The sequence below is a fragment of the Heliangelus exortis genome, chromosome 3 (genome assembly GCF_036169615.1).
Source record: "Heliangelus exortis chromosome 3, bHelExo1.hap1, whole genome shotgun sequence".
Taxonomy (NCBI): domain Eukaryota; kingdom Metazoa; phylum Chordata; class Aves; order Apodiformes; family Trochilidae; genus Heliangelus; species Heliangelus exortis.
Window position 1 is genome coordinate 107,147,867 of NC_092424.1, and position 27,685 is coordinate 107,175,551.

At 41.8% G+C, this 27,685-nt stretch overlaps 1 protein-coding gene and 2 long non-coding RNA genes across 20 annotated transcripts; 2 read left to right on the forward strand and 1 right to left on the reverse strand.

Moving 5' to 3' along the window:
• Positions 1 to 104: 104 nt before the first annotated feature.
• LOC139795268 (uncharacterized) lies at positions 105 to 3,470 on the forward strand. Of its 2 annotated transcripts, none has more exons than XR_011725440.1 (3): positions 105 to 417; positions 1,800 to 1,876; positions 3,314 to 3,470. It is a non-coding gene; the product is annotated as an uncharacterized lncRNA (long non-coding RNA). The 2 variants fall into 2 exon arrangements; XR_011725441.1 differs by having other exon boundaries at positions 138 to 417; positions 1,797 to 1,876.
• A 1,140-nt stretch (positions 3,471 to 4,610) lies between these two features.
• On the reverse strand, positions 4,611 to 7,970 carry LOC139795269 (uncharacterized). The gene is made up of 2 exons (XR_011725442.1): positions 7,285 to 7,970; positions 4,611 to 5,206 (listed from the first exon to the last, which is right to left on the reverse strand). It is a non-coding gene; the product is annotated as an uncharacterized lncRNA (long non-coding RNA).
• Positions 7,971 to 8,183: 213 nt separating this feature from the next.
• Positions 8,184 to 26,527, forward strand: UBXN2A (UBX domain protein 2A). 17 transcript variants are annotated; one of them, XM_071742073.1, is made up of 8 exons: positions 8,281 to 8,407; positions 10,215 to 10,365; positions 11,703 to 11,756; positions 13,471 to 13,606; positions 16,494 to 16,603; positions 18,162 to 18,302; positions 23,366 to 23,530; positions 26,083 to 26,527. In XM_071742073.1, exons 3-8 carry the CDS (start codon positions 11,716 to 11,718, stop codon positions 26,369 to 26,371), a joined length of 882 nt encoding a protein of 293 aa, XP_071598174.1. In that variant the 5' UTR covers positions 8,281 to 8,407; positions 10,215 to 10,365; positions 11,703 to 11,715; the 3' UTR covers positions 26,372 to 26,527. The 17 variants fall into 17 exon arrangements, with proteins under 17 accessions (XP_071598170.1, XP_071598171.1, XP_071598173.1 ...); XM_071742081.1 differs by having other exon boundaries at positions 13,471 to 13,564; XM_071742082.1 differs by lacking the exon at positions 8,281 to 8,407 and adding an exon at positions 8,509 to 8,914 and having other exon boundaries at positions 13,471 to 13,564.
• The last annotated feature ends 1,158 nt before the right edge of the window (positions 26,528 to 27,685 follow it).

Here is a 27,685-nt window from a genome sequence, read left to right on the forward strand (position 1 = left end):
GCGCGCTCTATGGGCCTGGCGCTGGCCGGCGCGGGGGCGGGGGAGGCAGGCGGACCCCGGGGGGGTCTCCCGGGAGCGGTGCCGGTGCCGGGATGTGCTGCTGCCCCCTTCACCCCCGCTGCGACCGGGGGCACCCCGCGCAACCAGAGGGACGGCGACTGTCGGCTTGACAGCAGGCGGGGCGGTTTCCAGGGGAGCCGGGGCGGGGGGTGCGCTGCGTTGTGAGGCTGAGGGGAGCGACGGAGTCCGGGAGGCGGCGGCGGTCCCGGTTCCGCGGCGGAGCCCGAGCGGTCGTTGAGGCCCAGGGCCCGGGTCGTGATCTGCCCGAAGCCTGTCAGGAGCAGGGGAGCCGCTGGACCGTGCTGGCCCGGTGCTCCTGGCGGTGGAGCCGCCGACTCCCGAAGGCTTCAGGCGGGGGTGAGGATGCGCTTAGGAGTTCGGTGCCGCCCGGGGTCGCGGAGGGTGAAAGGTGGCACCGGGGACAGCTGAAAAGGCTGCTCTGCCCCGGGACCTGGGAGACGTGAGCCTGCCGACTCTGCTCGCCCAGGTTGGCTCTTTCCTGTCATGTCATGACAGCTTAGCGAAAAGATCCTCCACGGATAGGATCTCCATTTTCCGTGGAAAACTATTTCACAGCCTGGTGAATCTCGCTGTTAAGAAATCCTCTTGATAGCCAGGGCTATCAGGAACGCGCCCCTGCTTCGCCCGCCTTACAAGTCAGCGATAACATCTTTTTATTCTGCCCAGTAGCCTCAGCTCGCGTTTGATGTTCGCTGCTCAGGCGTTGGAAAGCTTATTTTTCTTTCACTCTATCACAGATCAAGTAACCGCAGTTTAGGGGGGAAGAAGAATAGTGTGCATTACAGTACACTGGATGCCTAAATGCTTTTCAGACTGTTCAGGAGCTATAATCCAATCCCTTCTCGCTGATGTGCAGCAAGAATCACTCCCCTCACAACTTGTTGCCCTTTATTGAACTCATCGCAGCGCCTGCACATAAGCCCCGAAACCGAGAGTTCTGTAAAAGAAATGTAGCCGAGTAACACAAGCACGGGGATGTAGATGACACAGTCTCAGCTTTTTAATTTTCATGCTGAGTTGTTTGGCATCGCTGGGCAAGCTATTTCAGTGCTTTCTGCTTAACAACAACAAAAAAAGAATACTGAAACAATTACTGACCACGTGGCTCAGGCTGTTAGGCAAGCTTTATCTGAGTATTTTCATTGTTTAAAGATGGAAAGTGCAGTAATGTGTTAGTGAAGAATAAATGTAAAAACTTATTCTGCTTTACCTGTGTGTTACCACATCTTTCTTTTCAAGGTTGAACTCTGAAAAGGTGCAGGAGGGGCATGTACTCAAATACATGAGCAACAATGACATTAGGATATATATAATAAGTGGGCAATTATAAGCCCACTTGTAACAACAATTTTCTTACTGTGAATGGTGACAAATTTTCGTTTTTAGGAGCTACTCCAAAATACAGCCTGTTTCAGAATAGGAACTATGGTCTTTTTTTCATTGGACATTCTGTATTTATAGTTTTTAACCCGTGTTAGCAACAGTACTTCATCCCCAGTTCAGAAGCTGGAGGGTCTTTCCAAAGAATAGTTGTTCTGCTCCATGAGATTGATTTTGTCATGTTTCATATCCTTTGTTTCTTCATTTATTCACTTAAAGGTTGTGAAAGGATGTAGCCACTTCATACACTTGATGGCTAAAGGAGCATTTTAATTAAAAACCTATGAGTTTTTGAAAATGGTATTTGGAAATCACTTCCTTTTATCCTTCAAAAGTAGGAGCAGAAAGAAACTGCATGAGACTGCCCCTTACCAAACAAATTGTGGGAACTGACCAGGAGTTCTGTTTGCTAAGAGTTAGTATCACAATCATATGATGACAAATAATGTGCTTCTATATTTCTGTCCTGTACTACTACTGTGCTGTGTAACTTGGATGGGGTATCCCAGTTCTGTTGGATTGAAAATGAAAAATAAAACATTGACCTTCAAGTTTTTGCATGCATCACAAAAAATATCATCCCTGTCTTGGGAAAACCACCAGATCACTCTGTGGCCCAAAAAAGGGCCCAGACTGGAGCAGTTTAGTGAATGTCATAACTCAGGATTGCAATGCATTGGCAGGACAGTTTGGGGAAGCTTGCACAACATCTGTTTGCAACATGCTTGATTCAAACCAGCACTCCTCCTCTCATGAAAACTGATGACTTTTAAAAAGTAAAATAAACTTGGTCATAATGGAAGCAAATTTATTTTCCTGGGTGCCTATCCACATCTGTTTGAAGCAACAGAAAACCCGCAACTTAAAAGCTATTTGTTTTATATCTGCTAAATATTTTTACCATAATTGTGTCCTTTTTTCTTTCTTGTTTTTTATTTTTGTTTTTTAAGTGTTCTGATCTCATTCCTATGAGCCATACTCAAGTGAATACTCTTTAAGACACCAGAGGGACTACTCTTGTAGAGGGATTGATGTAGTTAAAAATCCCTGCTCACTGCTTTGAACATGTTTAGTGCTTTATTCTCATTATGTTAAAATAGTAGGGAACATGCAAAGACATGCTTCATTTTGGATATTTACCCTTGACTGTTTTTCACAGAGGATTGTTGTTTTCAGGTTTCTCAGTTGTCTTGTTCCTCTTACAAGGTGTGTCTAGTTATTTTGACTCCAACAGCTTACAGCTTTATAGCTTCTATCTGAACTCCATCACCATTTTTAGTACTGACAATATAAGTCAATAAATCATAAATTACAAGGTTTACTTGTTACTTTTGTTTGGAATTTTTTGTTTATTATAAAGTGAACACGTTAACATTGTGTACCACACATACTTACTAAATGTGGTTTAACAATTTAAAAATTACTGTAGAAATTGATTTATTTTCACTAATCCAGGAATGTACTTGTTCCCATTTTTTATCTCTCTTTTTGTTCTGACTGTCATATGAATACAGAACAGAACTGAAAACCTATTTTGACCCTCCTCAGCATTCTGTATGCAAGAAAAGTTCAATGAAAAAAATAATGTAAGAATTCTGAATAGCAAAAGGCAAAAGACAATGACAAAAAGAAGGGGAGAAGGACAGGAGTGACACTCCACAAGTATGTAAAAATTTTGTGTAGAGCTCATTCCCAGTAAGGTACAATTTCAAGATTTGTAGTTTAGACTTACAGACAGATGTCTAAATACTTCTCAAAATAAAAGCCATTGGAAAGGACTGTATTTCAAGTGGAAGCAATTTATAACAAATGGTGAGGCTTACAGCAGTGTTTAATACCTTTCTCTCTCCAGTTGTTCAGAAAAGAAGATGAAGATATCTGAAACATGTATTAAGAAGAAGCCACAACATCTACTGTGGCAGGTACACTACTGGGAAATTGGAAAACATGGAAAAGTACTTGAGCAAAAGAATCCCTTTCCAATAAAAAGACTTGGGTAACTAAATCTACCCAGGATGGAAAGCCTTGCTTGGTATGTGAGTAGTTTTTAGTGGCACAAGAAATGTTTGCAGATGGCAGATTATGTTGCTACCTGTTGCTATTTTGCAAGGAAATCAGCAAAGTGTTATAACAAAAGAGTCCCTCATCCCTTATTCAGCACTTTCAGCCTAGTAAGGACCAGAGGACTCTATTCAGTCACCATTTGCTTCAATCATGGGCAATTTCCCAGACCCTACTTTGCAGCATCTCTGAATAGCTATAACATTCCCACGAATGGAAATCAAACAATCTTTTCATAACTCTTATTTATAAGCTCTTGTTTGCTCCTCTCTTTCATGCTGTCAGCTCATCCTGGGTTCAGCTGAATCTCAAAATAAAAAAAGATCCCCAAGAGATCTTGCTCACACAAACCCACCCAAAGTCCTTCCCCAAGGGTTTCTTTGGTAATTAAGACTGTGTGGGTTCTCCTTCAGGAACTGCCCATTACAGGGATGTGGCCATGGGATATGAGTTTGTAAACATCAAACAAGCAATGTCCTCTAGTGAGGATTGGTACTACCTTGATCTGGAACACGTAAGGTGATGCTGTCACTCCACCTTGCAATCATTTTGTGATGTTGTTAAAGAGAATAGTTGAAAACTAACGTTATAATTTAAAAACGTATAATGTTTTAGAATTAAATAGTTAATGTTCCAGTTATGGGCACATCTACCTGAAGATTGTTTTCCACTCTACAAGAGATAACATCACTGCCAACTTGAAGCGTGACCAGAGAGTAGATTTCTTAGATGACATTAAATGGGAATGGTAAGACCTACATCCTAATATTTCAAAATTATCTTTCCATCACATCTAGCCATTAGCTTCCATAACATTTTTCCTGTTGAGCTAAGACTACAATAGATATTTTTCTAATACTAATCAGTATGTGAAACTCACAGGCTGATGATACTCTAAGGCAGAAATCTGCAGGGTCTATTTTTTTCACTGTCATCCAGGCTCTAAATTGCTTCTATCTTGGACAGAAGTGGCAAATCATCTCACTTTGGTGTTTATCATCATTAATTATATGAAAGTAGTACCCCCAGTCTGTTACTATGCTGGGTGATGTATAGCTTTGTAGTAAAAAACAGACTCTGTCCTAAAATGCTTACAATAAAAATAGGCATTTATTAGCACATCTGTAGATAAACTTTAGGAGCATATGAATGCCTTAATGGCTTAAAGGTCACAGGGCAAGCCTATCAAAAACATAATTTGCCCATAAATCTCCCTACTCCTCACACACAATCTTAGCTTTAGAAGTGTGCTTTCTCATTATACATCCAAGAATTATTTTCATAAACTGTACTACCATACACCATTGTAATTTCACTTAAAAGTATTTTTGTTTTGAGAATTCACACCATATGTGAATTCTCCAAATGTGTGTTATCTGGTACAAACAGTTGCTCAAGCTGTTTTGAATTTTTCATAGCTTTATGGATTCCACGCTACTTCAAATTGGAAGCTGCATTCATTTTTTGGTGGATTTACAATCTAAGAGTCCAGCAGCATGTGTGGATATTCCTTCCACTGTGGGGGGTGGGGAAGGGGGGGAATACACCCTCTTCATGAATGCTGATTCACCCAACATCTCCCATAAAACCATGACTCACTTTTCCATTGCACAGCTAACTTTCCAGAAACATCAGTTCCTTCAGCTGTTTCTCCCCATGTGGCAGCCTCCCAGGTTTAACATTCCTGTAAGAAGCATACAGGGAAAAGACACTGTGCAGAGGAACGTGCTGTTTTGTCAATGGAATTGCCAAGTACAGAATAACCAGATTCTATTCTATTTATTCTACAGTCCTCCATTTCCCTCCCATTCCATCCCAGCTTTGTATGCATACACTCAGAAAAAGCTTTAGGCAACAACTGCTATCTCAAGCTAAGGTCAATCAATATAGCTGATGTGCTGATGTTTAATTAGATGTAGCTGATGGCTTCCTCTGCTATGAGTTAACTTTGTTAAATACATGGTTTAAAAATATCCCTTTGATATTAATTTTCTGCTTGTTTTTAGATGCACTGTGTGCACTGATTCTTGGGATGGGTGGTGACAGCTGCAACACTGCTTCACTTTGTCAACACTGAGGTTCACTCCTGCATTATGAAACAAGTTCAGGGGTTGTTACAGTCTTCCACACCAGTGCATCTGATCTCTCTCAACAAAGGCAGCATGAGATGGATGTATTCATCTCATGAATGCCCTGTTTAGAGATTTTTTCAAAGAACTCAGTCTGGGCTGTTTGCTCCTATTCCCCACACAGTAAGAAATTTGCTTCTGTTCATTTCATGTACTGTTTCTTGCCAGAGAATGAGCTGTATGAAATGCACAGGGTCTAAAAGGATTTTAGTGACATCTTGACTGTAACAACACTCTGAAACTTGAAAATTTCCAGCCTTTAAGAAAAACTGAGGTTTTACTGTATACTGGAGGTGTAGAGAGAGTAGTATCTCAGGATTCTTCTTCCTCCTGTGCTTTGTCAATAGTTTCAGTCCTGAGGGAGAACAGCTGTACTTAGAAGAGCTTTTAAGAAACCACTAAATTCACCAGGATACTGACTCCTGGTGTAGCAGGTCAGCATGTCTCCAGCTGTACTCCCATTTCCCATAATAGATGTAATCTTCTAAATCAATGTCTGACTGCAGCTGGGAAGCCTGCAGCATTACACCAGGTAAGTCCAATCATGCCTTCTTCTATGCTTAACTTTGGGTCAGTAAAGTTTTTGCAGAAAGGGCCCCCACACAAGGGTTATGCATATTACTGAACTTTTTGTGCTTAATGGACTGGAGCCAATATACTTAAAATGCTGAAAGAAAACAAAGCAAAACAGTCCAGCAATGGAAATAACCTTCAGAAGCTTTATCTAGGGTTTTGTAAATCCCTCAAACTTTTGAACAGTAGTATGATATCGCCTCCAAGAAAGCTGGGGTAGGGCTTTTTACACACGTATATAGCAAGAGCATAAGAGGAAATGGTTTCAGACTTGAACAAGGGAGATTTAGGCTTAACATTAGTAAAAAATTATTTCCTGTGAGGGCGGTGAGATGCTGGAACAGGTTGCCCAAGGAAGCTGTGGCTCCCCACTCCCTGGAAGCGTTCAAGACCAGGTTGGATGGGGCTTTGAGCAACTTGATAGTGTAAGGTGTCCCTGCCCTTGCAGGTGGGTTGGAACTAGATGAGCTTTAAGGTCTCTCCCAACCCAAACCATTCTGTCATTCTGGTTCATGTGTTAAGTTGTAAACATATGAAATCTCGTTTAATACAATCAGTAAGTAACACTTGTAACAAAGAAGGGCCTTCTATCCAAAAATTTCAAAGTTGTTTAAAACATTAAATAATGGAGAATAGAATCTCAGAGTATTTTTGACATGTAAGACTTATATTTTACACCAAAGCAACAGAAAATTGTTTTCCACAAAGACTCATAGGCAGGAAACATAATTAGATCTCACCCAGTTAAAGCTTAATGAATAATCCAAACTGCCTTCAAAAGCCTTAGTGCACTGTGATGTCCATTACAAAAAAAAAAAAAAAAAAAAAAAAAAAGAAAAAAAAAAAGGAATTAGAACTGTCAAGGGTCAGATTTTACTTCTTTTAGTAAAAGTCACTCTACTCTGAGACTAAGCATCTTCAGTATTTTTGAATAATGTGATTTTGTTACGCTTAACAGATTGCAGAGATGGGTCCCCCATGGAGGCGACGTTCAGTGCAGTGTTACTTTTGATCGTGCTTGTAAATTCGCAATGGATTTGCCATTAACAATGTGAACTACCTAGTTGTGGCTGTTCAATTTAAGTTAACTCTACGTGTTTCACGGTGCCTCGCTATTGTTAAAACCCCACCCTCATTAGAAAGCACTCAGGTGCAAGCAGTGAATCTCAGGCATCACTCGCTTCACTCCGCTCTGGATGCTGGGGCAGGATGTTTGCTTTGGAGAGCTCCGCCACCGCTGCGGGGCTCCAAGCCAGCACCAAGCCACAGCTCGGCCCAAAGCAGGGAGATTCCGCCAGAGGCTTCTTGAAGCTCCCTATCCCATTTTCTCCATTTTTATGGACCCTCGGGAACTAGGGGGGGGCTCTGCCTTCCAACCGCTCCGCCGCTCTTGTCCGTTCAGCGCAAGGAAGGCCAGGGCAGAGCTCCTTTTCGAGGATGTCAACACTCGCCCTCAATTCCTCCTCTCCAAAGGGTTCAGCGTGCGGCTGTTCCTGCCGTCTGTGCGGAGCTGGGAAGACAAAAATCCGGGAGCAGTTCCCCCCAGCCGTGCCGCCGCGGAGGTGACGCTCCGGGCCCATTCTCCGCTATTTCGGGCACTCGCCGAATGCCGCGCGTTCTGTTCGCTGCCCCTGCGCACACAGGCGCGTAAACTCTTTTATCTTTTGTTCTTCAGTCGGGAGGGGAAATCGGGCTTTGCCGTAGCGCTGCCGCCCGGGCAGACAGAGATTTATCAGCCCCTTTGCGCGGTGATTTATCAGCCCCTTTTGACGGGCCGCGGTGCTCTCACACCTCCCGCCACTCCCACCGGGACATTTGGCCCTAAGGGTAGGAGCCGTAGTGGTGTCCAGTAGATAGAGGGGTGGGTGCCAGCTCACTCAGGGGGAAGCACGGAGCCGTAAGTCCCGCCCGCCCGCCCGCCCACCCTCGCCTGTCCCCGGGAGGGTCAGAGCGGGTCTGGGGAAGCTGCGCTCCCCCTCCCCACACAAGATGGAGAGCGAAGCTCCGCCCCTCGGGCTGGCGGGGGCGGGGCCTATGACCGCGCCCCGCCCCTCCCCGCTTCGCCCTGTCCGGGTGGGGGCAGCGGCTGCCCCGGCCGTTGGCGGCAGCGCGTGCGCAGTGGCGCGCGGGACGCTGAGGAGTTGCGGGCGCCCTGAGGCTGCCGGGGCTGCGGCGGCGGGAGGGTGAGTGGGGGAGTGAGTGAGGTGCTGCGGGGACAGGCTGGGCTAGGGCAGCGCTTTCCGTCGAGCCGGTGCTCCCACAGCTCTGACCGCAGCTTGAACTTTGCCCGCGGCTGTTCCTGGGGCCGTCTTGAGGGGGGGGAGAGCGGGCTTGAGCCTTCCCGTCGCCTCCACGCGGCGCTTCGTCCTTGCCCCGCTGGCGGCCCCTGAGCCGTGGGCGTCACCCAGAGGAGTCCCTCAGGGCAGGCTGGGCGAGGGGGGGGGTCATTACCCAGTCCGGCCCCTTTCTTCAGCACCCTGGGGCGTTCCTCCCCCGCGTTGCTACCGCGTTATTGTCTCGTCGTCTCTGAAGTTACGTCCCTGGCTACCCCCCGCGCCGGGCTGCTGGCCTGGGCTGCCCCTCAGGCCAGGCGTGTTGTGGGCAGCGGTGTTGGCAGGAGGCGCGGAGCGTCTGCCCGGTGTGCGCTGGCAGAGCCCCGGCTCCTGTGTGGCGTCTGCGGATAAGTTCAGGTGCTGGCAGCCCGGGGAAGGAGGGGGGTAGGTTTCTTTCCAAAATGCACAGCCCTTCAAGCCAGCTGGAGAGGAAACGATTATGCTATGATTTTTACCTCAGCCTATCCGTCACGTTCAGGCCATTAGGTTTTAGGTTAATCTTGCTTCTAATCTGCACATGCCCTTTCTCTGTAGCTGCTTGTTTTTTTATTTTTGTCAGACGGTGCCGTGAAGTTTTCGCTCCTAACTTCCGTGTGGTGTAGCCACAGACCGCGCTCTGCTGTGAGCAGTTTTCAAGTTGTGAAGTTTTCTTTCTGCCAAAGTTACCGAGACTGTTGTCATGGGGACGGGGGCATTGTGTTGTCTGCTTGGATTTTCCTGCCCTAAAGAGCAAGGAAGGCATCAAAGTAGTTTGCTTCGGTTTTCGGGCATTAGAATAACTGGATGTGTGGGTTCAGCGGTGCTGAGCACAAATACATCTGTCGAAACTACCAAGTCTGTAACTGTGTAGGCGAGAGCTGCTTGGTTCAAAGCTCTGGCAGTGCAAGGCCGGGCGCAGGGATGGAGCCCCGGGGTGGGGGGGAAGCAAGAGGAGCTTCCAGGGGCTTCTTCCCAGGTTTGTCATATCCAGCTGTGGTGGGCTGCTGGCAGCTCCAGCTTCTTCCCGTGTTTTGTTTCCGCCGGTGGAAGTTCTGTTCTGTGATCCTGTTTTATCACAGAAGCAAAAAATACGTACCAAAACTCCTAATGTTTGAAGTCAGTTCTGGGGATGTCTGTCAGAAGTTGGCAAGAGAGGTTGGCTTGGCTTGGCTTGCTGAACCAAAGTGTTTGCAGTACAGGCTGATCGCTGTCTCCTAGTAGCTATTTTGGTCATAATAAACATCAGTTTGCTGTATAGGCTAATTTTTTTAGCTAGGTATAGTAAGACAAACATTTCTTCTAAGTATAATTGGAGTTGTACTTTAGAAGGAACAGCGACTTCACAGCTGACTAGTTTTGAATACTATTGATAAACATTTGAGGCCAGCCTACTGTAGCAAAATAATTAATTTGAAGAGCTGTTTCATTGTGTCTGTCTCTCTTTAACAGCTCTGATGAAAAGTCACAGAGAATCAACAAAAGCAGATGGCTGGAGGTGGCTCTTGTTGCTTTGGGGAGTAGTCTGTTGAATAGTGAAAGATAAGAAGATAAGCACATTAACACAAAAAATACTTTGTGCTAGAATATGTTACAACTTAATTTGGGAGAAGTTTGAAAAATTGTATTTTTAAGGCACTCTTAAAATCACTGTACTTAATCAAAGTTCATTTTTTCCAAGTGCAAATACAAAGTTCCAAGTCCAACAAGTTCAGATATGCTTATAAGGTCACCATGTACCAGCACAGGCTTGCTTGATACATATCATGCTCTAGCAGAATACTTGAGGCGGCGGGGGAAGGCTGCACTGCATCTTGTGTGTCATGTCACAGGTATGCCAAGTATAATCTTTTACCTAATGCATAACAGTGTGAGATAATTCAGGGTTATCTAAACTTCAAAACATGTTATAGGCATATTGACTGTATGGTTTTGGTCATTATGGGGGTATTCTGGGGGCTTATGTGTATTTCTACAGAATGTGTCTCAAGGATTTAACTTTCAAGATTGAAGACTAGGATCAACTTTCTGGCAATATGAATTAGTACTGATTAAGTGAATGCTTGTGGGTTTGGGTTTTTTAGTGCTGCTGATTGTTGTTTCCCTCTAACAGCTCCTTCTTGTTAAATTACTTGTCAAGATGACTTAAAATCTATTTTAGTCTTTCTGTGCATGCTAATTTTTCAGGAGAATGATAGCTATCACAGCTTAGCTTGCCACTCTCTAAAAACCATGTACGGTATCATGACTTAGCTGCAAACCTGCCAGGGGGAAAATATCATCTGTGTAACCTGTACCCAGTGGTCTTCAGGAAAACTCTTTAAACACAGCTGCAACTTAAGATTTCTGCTCTTCTGGGAGATTTTCTAATTTTAGAGTTAATTTTTTTTTTTTTTTTTTTTTTTTTTTAGGGGTCTTTCTGTGAGTCTGTCTTTTTGAGACTTTCTCTAACTTTTATTTTCAGAGGGCCCAGAATGAGTGTAAGGAGATCAGTACAGTATTCTTCATTTCATTTGACTCAGCAGACTAATCCTGTAGTATATTTAATACTTGCAAATCCAGGATTTTCTTTCCAGCTAAACAGTAGACTAGAAATAATAATTCACAATTGCTGGGATGCTACACTAATATGTTGAGGTATGGTAGGAAGAGGAACCTGACAAGTCTTGCACCTTTTGATAATGCAGACTGTTAAGGTGAAGGTCATTAGCATGCCTGCAGTAACAGTGCAGGTTTTCTGCAATTGTGTCATGGTGTTGTGAAAAATCAGGGGATTTTAAATCGTGCTGCTCAGAAAAAGAATGTTTTGGGTTTTTTCTCATTTAGCATCTGTATGGGCATGTATTTTCAATTCATATGATTGCTGTGCAATTTTTTTTTTCATTTTTGAAAAACTAATCTTCCTTTTGATTGTTTGAAACTGATACATGGTTCATGTGTCATTAAATTAGGAACTACAGGGAAACAAGGAACCATCTGGAGGCTTGGGAGGGAGGTTGAGGTTTCTGGTGAAATGTACTGTCAGTGCAGGAAAACCAAAAAATGTTTCACCTACAGAAGGAGGCAAAGTGCTGGACATTTTGTCTCACTGGCTTTTTTTGGTTTTGATTTGGTTTTTGTTTTTTTGTTTTGTTTTTTTTTTTTTAAACTGTCATCTTTTCATAATCAGGCAAAGCACCAGAATGAAAGACATGGACAATATCAAGACTATAAAGACTGAATGGTGGGTGCCAGTTCCCTCTCCCCCTTTTCCCTCATCATTTTCTATTGGTGTTTGTGTGTCCTGTCGTGATCTCTCAAACTTTGAAGTTTTAGGGGCTTTTGTCTTTGGTATATGCGGAACAGGTGGATGAAGTTTCCAAAAAAAAGACATTGTTTTGCTAAAAGATTTTTCATGTACCTGGAATGTTTCTTAGATGCAAGGCACTGCATAACTATTTTAATTCAAAATGGAAAGGCAGCGTTAAAAATAACAGACTCACTGTGCACCTCTTCATTTGGTGTAGAGGTGTTTGGTTTTCCTCAGTAAAGCTTAGTGCATACCTGGCTTAGTGCTTCAAGTTTCTTTTGTTCTATTAGAAAACTATACTGGAGACAGTATACTCCTGCAATTTCTTCTTTAATGTTGTTGAGTTGTTTTTTTTTGTTGTTTTCAGATGTTAATCTGTAGGGTTTCTTTGTGTTGCATAGATACACTGCAAACAGTTCCTTTTTATGCAAATGTATCTAAGCTCTGTCCAAGTAAGGACAGCTTTTTTTAACCTGAATGCAGAGTTTTGTGTAAAACTGGATGTATTTCAAGAGCTGGGATGTTGTTTTTTTTTTTCCTAAATTGCTTATAACAGACTTCTGAATCTCCAGTATGAATAACTCCTACGCTGTTTACCAAAAGCTGCATAATCATCTTGCTATGGAAAGAACCTAAACTGAAAAATAATCTTTCATTCAGGTTGCATATTTCTGTATTTTGATTGGTGAAAATCTAACACAAACAGATGCCATTTATACAGTGTTCTATAAAAAGATATGCTTGATGCATGCTTTTTTTAATTCTTTTGCAGTCTCCAGAGTATTCAAATCTTTGCATTGCTTCAGTGTCCTCCCATGGTGTTGAGTCACTTGTTCTTGAGTTTCTATAATGTACTTTCAGAGGCAGTAGTGAAGGTTCTGTGACGTTGCAGGGAATGGGGAGGTTTAAGTAGGGCTGGGGGCGTAAATTCTAGGGCAATTTTCTACTATGTGATTTTAAAAACCTACAGCAAAGGAAGTCACCCAAGACTATATAATGGAAATTATTTAAGGAAAGCCATTCATTGGTATGCAGTTAAATGTCTGGTGGGCTGAATTAGAAGTGTGAATCATCTAACTTGCATTCTTTGCTGTGATACCAAGTTTGGAAGGTTCTTTGTAGATGAATTCGCCTTTTCTGTTGTAATTCTTTAACTTGGACTTCTGAAGTGTAACAGTATCAGTTAGGAATATGGATCTTACCATGACCACCAGAGCATGTCCTGAAGTGCTTTATCTGCATGGTTTTTAAATTCTAGGGCTGATGACTCCACCACCTCCTTCGGTAGTCCATTCAACTACCTGACTATTCAATAAAGAAATGCTTCCTAATATCTAATCTGTATCTCTCCTGGTGCAACTTCAGGCTGTTTCATCTAATCCTATCCATTAAATACTTGATACAAGAGGCCAACACCCACCTCACTACTACCTCATTTCAGGTAGCTGTAGAGAGCAATAAGGCCTCCTCTCAGCCTCCTCTTCTCCAAACTAATCAATCCTAATGATGCGATGTTTTGTTACAACCAAGTAAGCTAGGTGCAGGGGAGCATGCCATTTACACCTTGTTGGTACTGAACTTCTAGGATAACTTACTGTATCCCAATGTGTTCTCTGAGGCATCATTTGTACTTATTTTTGTTCTGTAGGATGTGTAAATCTGGAACCGAAGATGAGATTTTGAATGGCAAAGAGCAAAACTGTGACTACTCTATAGATAACCTTTTTGAAGAAGCTCAGAAGGTTGGTGCTATATATATGCCCACAACTACAGTCAAGGACCAGGTAGGCATTGAAGACAAAGCACTTGTATTTAACTTAATAGCACTCCAGCAGTGCTATGGAAAACAGGAGTCCAGCAGTCTTATCCAGTACATCTGTAAATAAATGCACAGAGAATTCGGGTAGCAGAAGAAATAGTCTCCCATCTCTTAGAGTCTCTTAGGGCCTAAGCTCCTGTGCTTTTGGCTCTTACTATTTTATGTTTTTAGTGTTATTCTAGGGCTTATGCTGCCATCAGCTAGTGTACTTCTGCTTTACTACTACGGAGAGCGAGCAGAAGGAATGACAACTACTGTCACATGAAAAGTTGTTTGAAGAGTTGCAGTAGTAACTTTTTGTGCGGAGACATAGCCCAATTTTGTCTCATTTTCTCTCATTTATATAGTTGCAGTTATAGTGGGATAGGATCATAGAATTTTCAGGGTTTGGAGGGATCTTTAAGGCCATCTAGTTCCAATCCCCCTGCAATGGGCAGTGACACCTCTCACCAGATCAGGTTACTCAGAGCCCTGTCCAGCCTGGCCTTAAAAACTTACAGGGATGGGGCTTCCACAACCTCTCTGGGCAACCTGTTCCAGTGTCTCACCACCTCATGGGGAAGAACTTCTTCCTCACCTCCAATCTAAATCTACCCTCCTCTAGTTTGAATCCATTCCCCCCGGTCCTGTCACTCCCTGACATCCTAAAAAGTCCCTCCCCAACTTTCTTGCAGCCCCCTTCAGATACTGGAAGGCCACAATAAGGTCCCCTTGGAGCCTTCTCCTCTCCAGACTGAATAACCCCAACTCTCTCAGTCTGCCTTCATAAGGAGAGGTTCTCCAGCCTTCTGATCATCCCCATGGTCCTTCTCTGGACACACTCCAGCACATCCCTGTCCCTCCTGTAAAAGTGGCTCCAGAACTGGACACAGTGTTCTAGGTGGGGTCTCAGGAGAGCAGAGTAGAGGGGGAGAATCACTTCCCTCAACCTGCTGGCCAGATTTCTCTTGATGCAGCCAAGGATACAATTGTCTTTCTGGGCTGCAAGTGTACACTGACAGCTCATGTTGAGCTTCTCATCCACCAGCACCCCCAAGTCCTTTTCCTCAGGGCAGCTTTCAAGCCACTCACTGCCCAGCCTGTATCACTGCTTGGGATTGCCCTGACCCAGATGCAGAACCTTGCACTTGGTCTTGTTGAACTTCATGAGGTTGGCATGGGCCCACCTCTCCAGCCTGTCAGGGTCCCTCTGGATGTTATCCCTTCCCTCCAGTGTGTGAGCCACACCACACAGCTTGGGGTCATCAGTGAACTTGCTGAGGGTGCACTCAATGCCACCATCCATGTCCCCAAGAAAGATGTTAAACAGCACCATTCCCAACACTGATCCTTGAGGGACTCCCCTTGTCACTGGCCTCCACTTGGACATGGACCCATTGACAGCCACTCTTTGGGTGTGGCCATCAAGCCAGTTCTTAATCCACCAAGTTGTCCCTTCATCAAACCCATTTTTACCACTTTGGAGACCAGGATGTCATGTGGGATGTTCAGTGTTGGTTTGTATCTCAGTGATTCTGTCCCTTTCATAGTTTTATGTTACTGTCCAGAGACTGGTAAGAGGCTGAAGAAAAGGCCACATAGAAGAAAGATGTCAAAGAGAAATTAGGAATGGTATTGCTGGAAATTGTGTTAATAGATCCCAACCTTCCAATTAGATGAGGAGTGTCAGGAGCAATACCTTAAATCACAGTTCTGAAATACTGTTCCATAGCAGTACTTTTGTCCATGTCTAAATGAGAAGTTGTTGTGGAATAATTAGTCCATATTAAGCTTGCATACTCCCTCACTGTGGAGGAACTGTACCATGAGGACAACCACTTCTGTATGCATTGGTGCCACGAGACTTGAGTTTTTAAAGGAGTCTCATGTTGTGGAGTGCTAAATACCTTTTTCACAGATTACTCCACCAAAAGAGGCAGAATTATATTCAGCCATTTGTACATGCTGTGTATTTATGTAGCTATCATTGCCTGACAAGTCAAACTGCAAAAAGGAGAAAGAAAACAAAAAAACCCTGTCAAGTAGTAGTTCAAACTAATTTTCAGTTGAAGTGAATTCTGTACTTGTATATGGTTCATGTACCTTGCATGTGGTCAAGTACCTGTCAAGGCAGTTTTATTTCAGGGATCATACATTGATGATGGAATTATTCCTTAAATGGCACAATGCTATGAAAAACTATCTATGAAAATGCAATGCCAAATTTATCCATGTTGAAGTTGGAAAGATTTCAGTGTACACAGTGAAGGATGCAAGTTGAATGTTCTCTGGCAAAGTTAATTGCTGAGAATTTATTTTTTTCATTCCCCTAACACCGAAGTTTTGACTATACCCAGGAATTCAGGGAAGCAGAAAAGTATGACTGTCTGAAAGTGCATTTTCTGACACTTGCTGCATTTCCTGAGTGAAAGGCCTAACTTTCAGAAAATCCTCCTGAATGATCAGAACAAGGCTCTACCCTAATAAATCCCCAGCTGAACTACTCTGGTTAGTTGGCGTTCCCAGCACCAGGCATGTGTGCTCTCAAATAGGCTCTTGAAGAGTTGCAGCTGGCTGGGATTTTCCAGCTTTTTTTTTTTTCCCTGCTGAATTGAAGGAGTGTTCTCGGCTTAGGAAAAGAAAATGATTGTGGGAAGGTTTATTTCTAACCCTGATTGACTCAAGATCCTTAGAAATGTCACTTACCCCTTACAGTTGCTCTGCATGTTGGGATGGGGCCAAAACAGATTTGTGAGCCTCCTCTCTCACTATTTTTAGTCCATGCAGTGGATGATTTACAGTCATAGGGTACTGTGACTATACCAAGCTGGTTTTACATCAGTGTTACCATGAGAATTGTTCTTACTTTATAGGTTGATGTAATCATTAAACTTTGGAAAAATGGATTTACAGTAAGTGACGGTGAACTTAGGAGCTACACTGATGTTGCAAACCAGCAGTTCTTGGACTGCATTAAAAAAGGGTGAGTTTTGTGTCTTTAATCAGCCTGAATCATTGTACTTTGGATAGCACTTACCTTATGCTCTAAATTTTTTACATAGCTGCTTGGCTTTGCTGTGCTGCAGTATCCCTGTAGGAGTGTGGGCCACTGCCTGTCTCACTTCCTGCAGTGCTAATGGCTGTTTTAACATCAACAGGTTTAATGTAGCTTTCAATTGCAGCAGTTGTACAGTTGCTGATGAAATAGATAAAAGCAAGTGTTGGTAGGGGGCACAGCAGGTGCAGAAAGAAATAAAGAATAAATCAGAGTGCCCAGTAAGAGCTACTGATCAAATGGTACTTTGACTAATGAACTCAGTGCACAAGTGGTTGAACATTTCTGGTTTTAGGGTTTTTTTCTTTTTATCAATCAAAAACTACAAATGGGCACAGCTGCTCCATAAAACGTGAAGTAACTCTAAGTTTTAAATTTCAGATGTTTTTTTCTGGTACAAGCTTACTATTTCAGTTGTGTGCACATTAGCAATCTTACTTTTACCCCCTCTTGGAAACTAGCATGCTCTCTTGATTCCTGCCAGTGTCTGTAGTGTTGCTTTAAAAAAGCAGGTTGACCATAAAAACCGATGTAATTTTGAACCTTTTATTTGTAGTGTTTCTTCACACAAATGCAGAGGAGAATATAATTATATGGAGAACATCATTTAATAACTTCTTTTCAAATATGTAAATTTACTAAACCACTGTCTTTTTATATTTTCCGTATTTTGTTAGCCCATCAAAAATAGTAATTTTATGCTGTATTTCTCCTCTGCAGGTGTCTGTGTTGTAATAGCAATTAACTGCATTGTTTAAAGCCCTTTGCTTTCTTTCTGTGCATGCATCAGAAGTTTTCCACCTTTTTCCACTGTTTGCTTGCAAAGATGCTAATTACAAGCTGGTTCCTGCATAATTGTTAATGGTGGAGAAGCACTCAGTACATCCTCTCTGCCAGCTGAGCCACACCACCCAAAAATGTAGTATCTGCTTCAGAGGTCATAGACAAAAGGCATTGTTGTGTTCTGCTTAATGCAAATAAAGCATTACTGAGGTGATGATACTGCACTAAAGAGAATAGCTATTAGCAATGATGTAGTTTTTAAAAGCTGAGATTCCTGTTTATTTGTAATTAAATGTTGTGACTAAATTCAGTTCTATTTAGAAGCAAGTTGTCTGTCTGTCTTGTTTTACATGGGAATAGCATAATATTAACCTCTTGTAGCAGTGTATGACAGTACTGAACTTCCTACATACCATGTGCTTTGGAGTGGTAACTGCTGAGTAAATTTGGACATCATTAAACAACCTGCCATGATGCCTTTTTTATTCTTAATTGTTTACTTTCTAGTTAATTTGTAGTTCAGGAACTTCAGGTTGTTTGTGTGTTTTGAGCTTAACTCTTAGTAAATACTTGTGAAGTGTTTTGGGGTTTTTTTATGCAGCATCCTTTAAAGGATAAGCATAAAACAGGTATTAATCTATTTTTTTATACTGAAAACAGTATGGTAGTTCTTCTGACATGTTCATGTTTTTTTTTCCTTAAGGGAATTGCCTTTCGAGCTACAAAAAGTTTTTGATAAGGAGGAGGTAGTTGTGACAGTGGAGGACAAAAAAGATAAGGTGTATCTGTCGTCGAAAAAGCCAGTATTTCATCCCTTTTCTGGACATGGTTACAGATTAGGAAGGTGAGTAGTCTGATGTGATCTGTGCTTGAGTAGCTGAAGCTATACCTGTGGTACAGGATCCTGTTGTTCAAGTTGGAAGTGACCTTTGGATTTCTCTAATCCAAGCTCCTGCACAAGGTAGGGTCATCTGTGGGGACAGATGTGGTTGCTCCTGCTTTTTACCCAGCTAGCCCTTGAAATCCTACAAAAGTAGAAGCTGCAGAGCCTGCTTCAGTGCTGAACTGTCCTCCTGGGAAAGAAATGTTTCCATATATCTGGTCTGAACATCTCTTATTTCAATATATATCTACCATGAAGAGCTTGGCTTCCTCCCCCTTATGACCCTGGCAGGCTGCTGTTAGATGTCCCCTCCCTTACACCTCTCCTCCCCAGGCTGAACAATCCTCTCTCCTCACAGGGCAGATGCTTCAGCCTGCAGCTGTCCTGGTGATCCTCATTGAAACTGGCTCCATTTTATCAAAAAAAATTTTTTTTTTTAAAAAAATGAATGCAGTTATTTAGATGTGTCTAACAAGTTCTGCTTGGGGGATAATCAGCTCCCACAATCTACTGGATGTGTGCCCATTAATACAGCCAGGATTCTGTTGTCTTTCTTTGTTCAAGGTCTCAATATTAACAGAACTGTTCCCAGCTGAAAGACTGTTACTCTTACATTTGGTGATAAGAGGAATTAATCTTTTTTAAAGCTGTGTGTGCAGTACTTTGTGTGAGAAGAGGGGAGCAGGACAATCTCATGAAAGGAACTGAAGAAGTAAGAGGTTATTTTGCATTCATTTAAAATTCCTCTGTATTTAACCCTGCATTTATTACAGGTATACATTTTAGTGTGTTAAAGTGGCCCTCTTTCCTTTACTCCATGAATCTCTTTTGACTGGAGGGGTCAGACACTAATGCCAGTGCTAAAACTGGACTTGATTTATAACAATACCTTTTGGAAGGCTGTTGTAGAGGGTCAGGCTAGGAATCTATGTATTTGATCTCCAACTTTTGCATACTCCAGCCAAATGACATGCTTCAGGTGTCCCTGTTGTGTAAGACAATAAAAGCAGTCCTCAGCCTAGGTAACAGAATACATCCAGTGACCAGGAGCTGGCAGGAAGCCTCACAGGTGGAACTGCCTAGTGACTGGGGTTAGTAGACTCTTGTGAAAGCTCAGGTGAACAGCTTGTTTCAATTAAGTAGGAAGGGTTTGCTGCTAAGGCCCAGAGCTTGTGTTGAGGGAAAGCGTGACCTGAGTAGGAACAGATGAGACATTCAGTTGCTGCATGCTTGAGTAGGTACAGTCAATAGGGAAGAATCTTCCTTTGAGAGATGAATGAGATGCTGCCAGACTTTCTTTTGGTAGCGCTGAAATCCTGAGCAAATGAGGGTCAAGAACTTAACCTTATTTATCTACAAGGAGAAATGTAGATAGCAAAAGCAAAGAAGATCTTCAGTGTGTTGGGTTTCTGCTGCTAACCAGTGCTAAATGGTAGGTTGTTCAGTTGCTTGTCGTGCTTTGTCATGCCTACAGCAAATGATCAGGCTGAGGGGAAATGGAGTTGTTCAGCCTGGAGAAAAGAAGACTCCAGGGAGACCTAATAAGCAGCCTTCCAGTATCCAAAGTATCCAGTATCTCCATCCTACAGGAAGGATGGAGAAGGGACTGTTTGCAAGGGCCTGTAGTGATGGGAAGAGGGAGAACAGTTTTAAGAGTAGATTTAGGTTGGATGTTAGGAAAAGGTTCTTTACTATGAGGGTAGGGGAAAAATGGAATAGGTTGCCCAGGGAGGTAGTTGAGCACTAAGGTGAGGCTTGATGAGGCTCTGGGCCACCTGATCTAGTTGGAGGTGTCCTTGCTTACTGCATGGGGGCTGGACTAGGTGACCTTTCAAAGTCCCTTCCAACCCAAATTATTCTGTGATTCCCAGCAGGTAAGGTTCTGGAAATATGCTGTTCTGTGAAATTCAGTTGTCTGGTCTTGTACATCCTACAATTTGCTGAGTGTTTTGGGTTTTTTTTTTCTTTTCTTTATGGACTGGATAAAATTGTTAGGATTTTTTGTTTGTTTGTTTGTTTTGGGGGGGTGTGTGTTTTGTTTTTTTTCCTAGTGTTGCTACTCTGTTCAGTTCTGTGCTATCAGAGCCTTTTCTTTGAAGATGGGTAAATATTTTTGCTTATGTGGAAACATGAGCCATGAGTGCTCTTACTCCATAAGCTGGCACTCACTTCCTGATGTTAATAAATGTCTATTGCATGAGTGTTGCTTTTCAGCAGAAAAGCTTCATGGGGAAACAGTAGTGCTGTCTGACACCAGTAATAGGTTTTAAACTGTAGAACTCCCTTTCCACAGTTGCATTTGTGTGCATAATCAGAACTAAAAGGCAGATGACTGAACAGTTCATTTCATTTTATGACCTAGATAAATTTCTGATAAACATTTTTTTTAAAATAGTATTTAGGATTTCTGCCAGTGTTTCCAGATGGGTGGATTCTGTGGTGGATGAAACATTATAATTCAATCTGTTGACCAGGTCATTAAAACTCTTGTTGGAGGAAAAATGGAAGAACTAGAAAATATATGTTTGATATAACTCAGATGAGCTTGATTCTCTCCCTTATTGTTGTACAGGACACACAAGTGAGACTTCCCAGACTTTTCCAATGTTCCTTAGGAGCCTATGTAACTAAATGGTATATTCAATTTTATCTACCACTGTTCAGCTGCATTTTTGGGAATGCACTTTTCTATTAAGCTCATCAATGCATTTTAAAGGCTGCCTCAGAAGCATGTTTGTTAAACTGTTGACTGAAATCCCTTTTAGCATATAACCTCAATTAGGGTAAAACATTGCATGTCAAGCTTCTTAACCATCAGTCAAGGTAAGCCATGACACTTAACTCTTGGGCTTTTTCTTTTCAGAAAGTTGATGGAAATCTCTTATGTCTGTTTCTTCAATTTTCAGTTTACATCTTCTTTTGATAATCTTACAAAAGCAATAAGCCTTGAAAAAGGGGTAATAATGCTTTGATCTCAGACTAATAGGAGATAGAAGATTCTTGGTTTGAGGCTCTAGTCAAAGCTTCTACCACTAGATGGCTTTATCTGTCAGTTCTACAAGAGAAAAGTTACCAAGTGTAGAAATGTTTTAAAACTTGGTGAATATAGATCTTCTAACTTTCTCTTGCAGATTATCTTAATGTGTTGGCTTCAGTTTCACATTTGCTATTGAAAGAATCATCTCCAGTGCCTGCCACAAATTCTGAGAAGTGACCTTGAGGGAAGTTGATTTGGGAATTATACCAAAATCTGTATCCATTTGAGAGAGTTATCTGCATACAGCTGTGACTGATGGGCTGAAGTGCAGTTCAGCCCAGGCTAAGCCAGATGCCAGGCAGCAGCATGCTTGACTGCCTCTCCAGCCTCTGCTATACTGGAGACAGCTGGCTCACACATGAGGGCTTATACTTCAGTGTCTGAACCTGGAACTGAACTCCACTGATCAAGTAGACAGCAAAAGCTGATCACTGCTGAAGTATGACTTAAATCTGTTTCGTTTTTTTTTTTTTTAGTCTGCTCACAGGACTGTTTAAAATTATCAAGCTCATTTTTTTCCAGGTCTGCAAGCCAATTAGGGTTTCTTTTGTATTGAGGGCAAGCATGAACAGAAGCTGGGTATGAGATAAGTAAATCAGTAGAGGCAGGTGGGTGATAGTAAGTTATCTGTGTTTGAAGTACCAGAATGTTCTACAGATGTGCCTCTTGGAATCTGTTGGTGCCAAGTTTTTGTGCCCCATCTGCTTCCTGTGTAATGGAAAACAATTCTGTGCCTCTCATCTACCTACAATTGCAGTGAACATCTCTTATCAGTCACCTGGGAATGAGATTCCTTGTTTCTCACTCAATGGAAGAAATAAGAAGGGTGTTTACTGGCTGATACCCCAGAAGATAGGGCCCTTAATGAGGCAAAATACCTCAGCCTGAGACCCCAAGATGCTAACTTTAGCAGCCTGAATATATTAAATCATTAGTAATTTTTGTTTTTATTATAATTTAGCTGTGACATTTCTGCTTTATAATTAAACTAAGACAGGTACATAAGGATGCAAGGATGGGGTTTGTCTGCAAAGCAGATGTAGTTGTCAATGAACTTCTTTCTCAAGAAGAAACTCCTAAATTTTCTGTGAGAGCTTTTCTGCAAACCACCATGAAGTGTTCATGTAGTCAGTGACCACAGCTGAAGTCAAAGAAGAAATGGTAACTCTTTAAATCACTCCTGTTGTTTTGCAAGCAAACATCTGGTTATACTCACATGAACTGAGGATGTGTCCATTGGATCAAACCTTATGATGACTTTAACAGTACATGCTGAACAGGCCTATTCCTGAAAGAAGCACTAAGCTATAGACATTTCTTCAAGATAAAAACTTTTGCCAGTGATTATTTTTATTTTTTTAAGACCACACGCTTGGCCGAGGTTCTTGTATTCTATCATTTTATGCATCTTTGCCTGTATGGTAGGGTCAAGTGGTCTTAATAAAAACCAACATCCAAGTGTTGTGTGCATCAGCCTGGATTTTCACATTAAGGTAATTTCTCTGATAGATTAGTAATGCTTCTAAGCTGAACTTGTCTTTTAAGTCAAGGCTAACAACATTCAGGTAAATTGAATTATTGTGATCACATTACAGTGAAAATTAACATTAAGCATGCAAATTCAATACTTAAACCCCTTAAAGCTTCACCTGTGTGATTAGAGTACAAAAAATGCACAAAAAATCTTCAGAGTGTTTTATCTCTTGTGTATTCTTATTTAATCCCTTGACATTTAAGTTCCCTTCCAACTTGTAAAGACGTTTTAACAAGCAAATTGAAATTCTTCAGCATGTTGAATGCTTCAAGAAAAAGTATTGGCACACGTTTAGAAAAATAAAAGCTGGCATTTATGTCAGTAATACTATACTTGTGGAAAAAATAAATCATCAATGCACCCTGCTAGAGGACAGGAAGCAGAGGTTTGAAGGGTTGTTCAAGCTTATGTGTGTACACAGAAGACTTAACCTCATATGGCTTTTCTTTTCAGTGCTGCTCCAAGGATAATCTCCAAAGAAAGAGATGATCATCAAGGACTTGGCAACAGACAACACCTGCCGTTAGTACCCTTAAATGATTTGGAGCCTGTCACTAAGATCCAGATCTGGTTAGCTGATGGGGAAAGAATAATTCAGAAATTCAATGTTTCTCACAGGTAAGATTTATTTTAGCACTGTAATAGGTATTTGCCTCTGAACTATTTGTCCTATGCCTGCACATGTGATAAGTCTCTAATTTCTGTGAATAATCTACCTCCTCAGTTCACATAACACTGGACTCCTGTTCAGCTTTATCTAGGAAACTTCATTTCAAATTTTGAGAAACCTTTTAACTGACAGGAGAGGAGCATAAGAGGCAGGTGAACTGTTGTTAACAGCACATAACTGACCATAAATGAAAATCTGAAGAAAATCTGAAGAAATTGTAGGAGTGCTTTGTAGGTTAGTGGAATGTAAGGTGTATGTATTACTTACCACTAGAGGAAACAACTTCTAAGGTGACAGATCTCTTACTAAATGACTACATCTGGAGCAAATGACTTGGTAAAAAGCTTGTTTATCAATGGAGACAGCACCTCAGCTGGGAACTGGAGGATGTGACTTAGAAATGAGCCAGAGAAACCTCTAGGGAAGCCCAGAGTCTGTGCACAAGGCGGGGGAGGTTCATCACCTGAATGTCAGCATGGACAGAATAGGATGCACCCAATGTGTTTTAATTTTTAATTAGTAAAATTTCTGGTTCCCAAAGAGGCTTTTATAAATGGGGATAATGTCAGAAGGTGTCAGTGCAGCATATGTATGCAAAAGATTTTAAGAAAGTAGGATTAACTGCTTAACATTAAATTGTAGAACTACTGTCTTCAGAGACTTTCTCAAATTTGTAATTTGAAAAATTACTTCAGTAATATTCAGTCACATCACATGGAAAGGATGTGTTGCCTGTGCTTCTCTGTGAAATGATTTAAAGTGATCATAGATGTAATACCACCCAGCCTGCTGTCAAGATAAACTGTGTACCTCTTTAGGGCTGGGAAAGAAAAAAGCTTGAGGTAAGCAGAACAGCTTGCTGATGCCATGCTTTTTCTGAAGTAATTTGCAATAAATACTCCATTAATTGCCCCAAGACCACCATGATTGTGCTGCATACAGCATTTGTGCATGTCCTAGTAAGAAATAGAGGGAAAACCTCTTCGAGTCCATATCCCTAAGTAATATGATTACATGTATAGCACTCCTTTCATCAGGAAAGCAGAAAATAGTCTAAAAACTTTACATAAATAAACCCATAGCATATATGTTACAGTGCCTGGGTAAATTGATTACTTGTACCCTTTTGCAGAGAGAATGTGTATGTCCCATGGTAATTACTGCTTTAGCTATGGCCTGATTGCTGATGAAAGGTTGCTGTTGCAGCATTGGAGCAACAATGCAGGTAGCATTGTAATATTGCAGTGTGGGGGATCAAGGAGACATGAGAGTAGTGAAGCAACCAGCAGAGCAGTGCTGTAAGAATAACATAGTTATGTCTTAAATCAGGTTGTGTCCCATCTTGAGCAGTTTATAAGTTAGGCTGACCCTGGAGCATTGTGTGTGGAGCCTGGCAAGGAACATGTCCATCCTAAAGCAGAGAGCTAGTCATAAATTGCCCAAATTGCTCTCAGGACCCGAGGAACTTTGATATAATGCATGTAGACTCCTGTAAATATCCAACCAAAGATTCATTCCTGCTTGAGGTTTTTCAGGCTCTAGGCTTAGAAGACAAAGCACTGTCTCTTAATTGAGGCTTGTGTGCATGTGCTGGCTATATCTGCCCTAGCAAGTTTGGATAAGGCATGAAAATTTGGTCATCTGTGCTGCTAAACTGTTAGGGTGGCTTCCCTCCAGGCCAACTAGCACTTTCTCAGACAGTATCTGGGCTTGGTTTAGATGTTAGCTCAGGACACAGGCTGTTCCCAGGAGGCAGTGGCAGTAAACCTGTACATGAGGGAGAGGGAGAATGAGTTAAATAGTTTGCCAGTAGCCAGTCTACCAGTTGGCCTCAGGATCAGAGAATGGGCATTGATACTATGTTTATTTTACCAGTTTAGGTGCATCCTATCATCTTCATTTCCCAACTAAATTTGTCAGTGCTGATTCTTGCACGGCAAAACCTCTGTCTTGTTCATTTGTTGCAAGGTTCTTCACACCTGAACGTGCTTTGTGAATCTGTAATGAATTCACTGCTGTACCTGCTTTGGTAGAAGGAGACTACATCCCCAGTTAACTCATAAGTTATCCAGGCAATTTTTGCATCCCTTTTTTCATTATTATTTTTATGGTTTTCCTACACATACAAAAACTGGAGGCACCTATATGCCAGCTCTTGGCTATGGAAACCTCAGGTAAGAGCTCCACCAGCTGGTTAAAAAATGGTAGACTTGTGTACCATCCAAGCCATAGTGAAGCATATGGGTGCTCAGAATCAGATACTTGTTCTTTTTCCCTTGGGACTGCTCTCAGAGCATTAGAACCTTGATCTTTGCCTCCCAAATGGATCAAGCACTTCAGGATAACACCCCAGCTATATATGTCCATTTCCATGCCATCAACTGTTGCCTGTTACAGGCAGTGGGTTTCTCATCTCTCCTGGTGGTGGCTGTGTTGTGCGTGTGGTCTGTGTTGGGACTGGAACTCTCTAACACTGAATTTTTTTTATTTTCCTTTTCAGAATAAGCCATGTTAGAGACTTTATAATGAAGTATCAAGGATCAGAGGGAAGTGTTCCCTTCATGCTGACTACTTCCCTGCCATTTAGAGTGCTGCAGGATGAGACACTCACACTAGAGGAAGCAAAGCTGCAAAATGCTGTTGTTGTTCAGAGACTTCAGAAAACAACTGAGCCTTTCAGACTCTCAGAGACAAAAGCACCTGACAATGACTATAAACCTTCTGCTACACCTAATGGACAGCTCAAGAATGAGAAAAAAAACACCATCAAAAGTGCAAGATCAAATTAGCTTTTAACTGGCCATAAACTACATACAAATGGAACTAGACAAAACCAAAAATGTAACCAGCAATACCTGGATGCAGTCTCATCCTTGCATACTGTGCTCTTAGAGAGCAAAATGTGTGCTGTGCTGTAATCTACATAATACAAGTCTTCAACTAAATTTGGTGGTCAGAGCCTGGCTATATAATGTATCAGAGGTAACTGTACAACAGGTTATCCTTAGAATTTCCTTAGATAGAAATCTTAGTTCTTTGACTGGTGTATTTAAGTGGAACAGTTTTCTGAAACTTAATTACTACTGATAGCACCTTTTAAGGTAAAATACTACTTTTTTTTTTGCACTTTGGACTAAAGTGAAACTGAACTGATTGGTTTCACTTATATTTCAGTGTAAGCTGCTGCAATTTACATTCTTCTCACAGGAACTTTTAGGCAACAGATGCAGGGAAGTTCACATCTGAACACTTAACTAACTTGAAAGTCTTCGATATCAGTATCTATCGGTATTTAGTATTTAACTTCTGTCACAAAATCTGCGGTGTTCTATCCAGTCTTCACATGGTGGAGGTGCATGTGCAAGAGATAACAATGAGATAGTATGGTGCATACTGCATATGAAGTGCCTCAGTAAGCTCTGGAGGAATTATTACCACTGGCTGAAGTGGTTTCTGTCTCTTTTCTGCTGATACAGACAGAGTGATGTTAAACTACCTAGCTCACTAGAATAGAGATCCACTTTTAGCCTTGCACACAAACTTCAGATTTTCTGGAAATTATGATACAGGAATAGTGATATAAAGACACAGTTGTTTTTGCACTTAATGTCTGCCTCTGTCCTCAACTTGCTAGCTCATTGAGACACTACTTACATATGGCCAAGTTTCAAAGATGTTATGTGAAAACTTAGGTTTCTTCCCCCGTTTCCATCCAAATATTTTGCTGTTTGTGTACTTGAGGTGTGGAATTTGTAGCTAACTATTCCATGTTTTGTTAAAGGAGAAATCAACTTAAAGACTAAGTATTTTCTACTGGGTTTGCTGAAAAGTATGTGGGTTTGTGAATGGAACTAGAGTCTCTAGGTAAGACTTACCTTGGGGCCTTCAATGAGTGCTGCCTGGTTTGTAATACCTATGCAAATAGATGATTCTTGCAGTTGTACTTTTGCATGGGTAAATGAAAAATGGGTTTAGGACTTTCTAGTTTTGTTCTAAGTAGACAATTACTTAATTGGAATGACTTGAATTCCATCTAAAAGTTGTGTTTATTCAAACCAGGGATTATTTTACTTCATTCCCAGGGATGTGTAACTGTTTTGCTT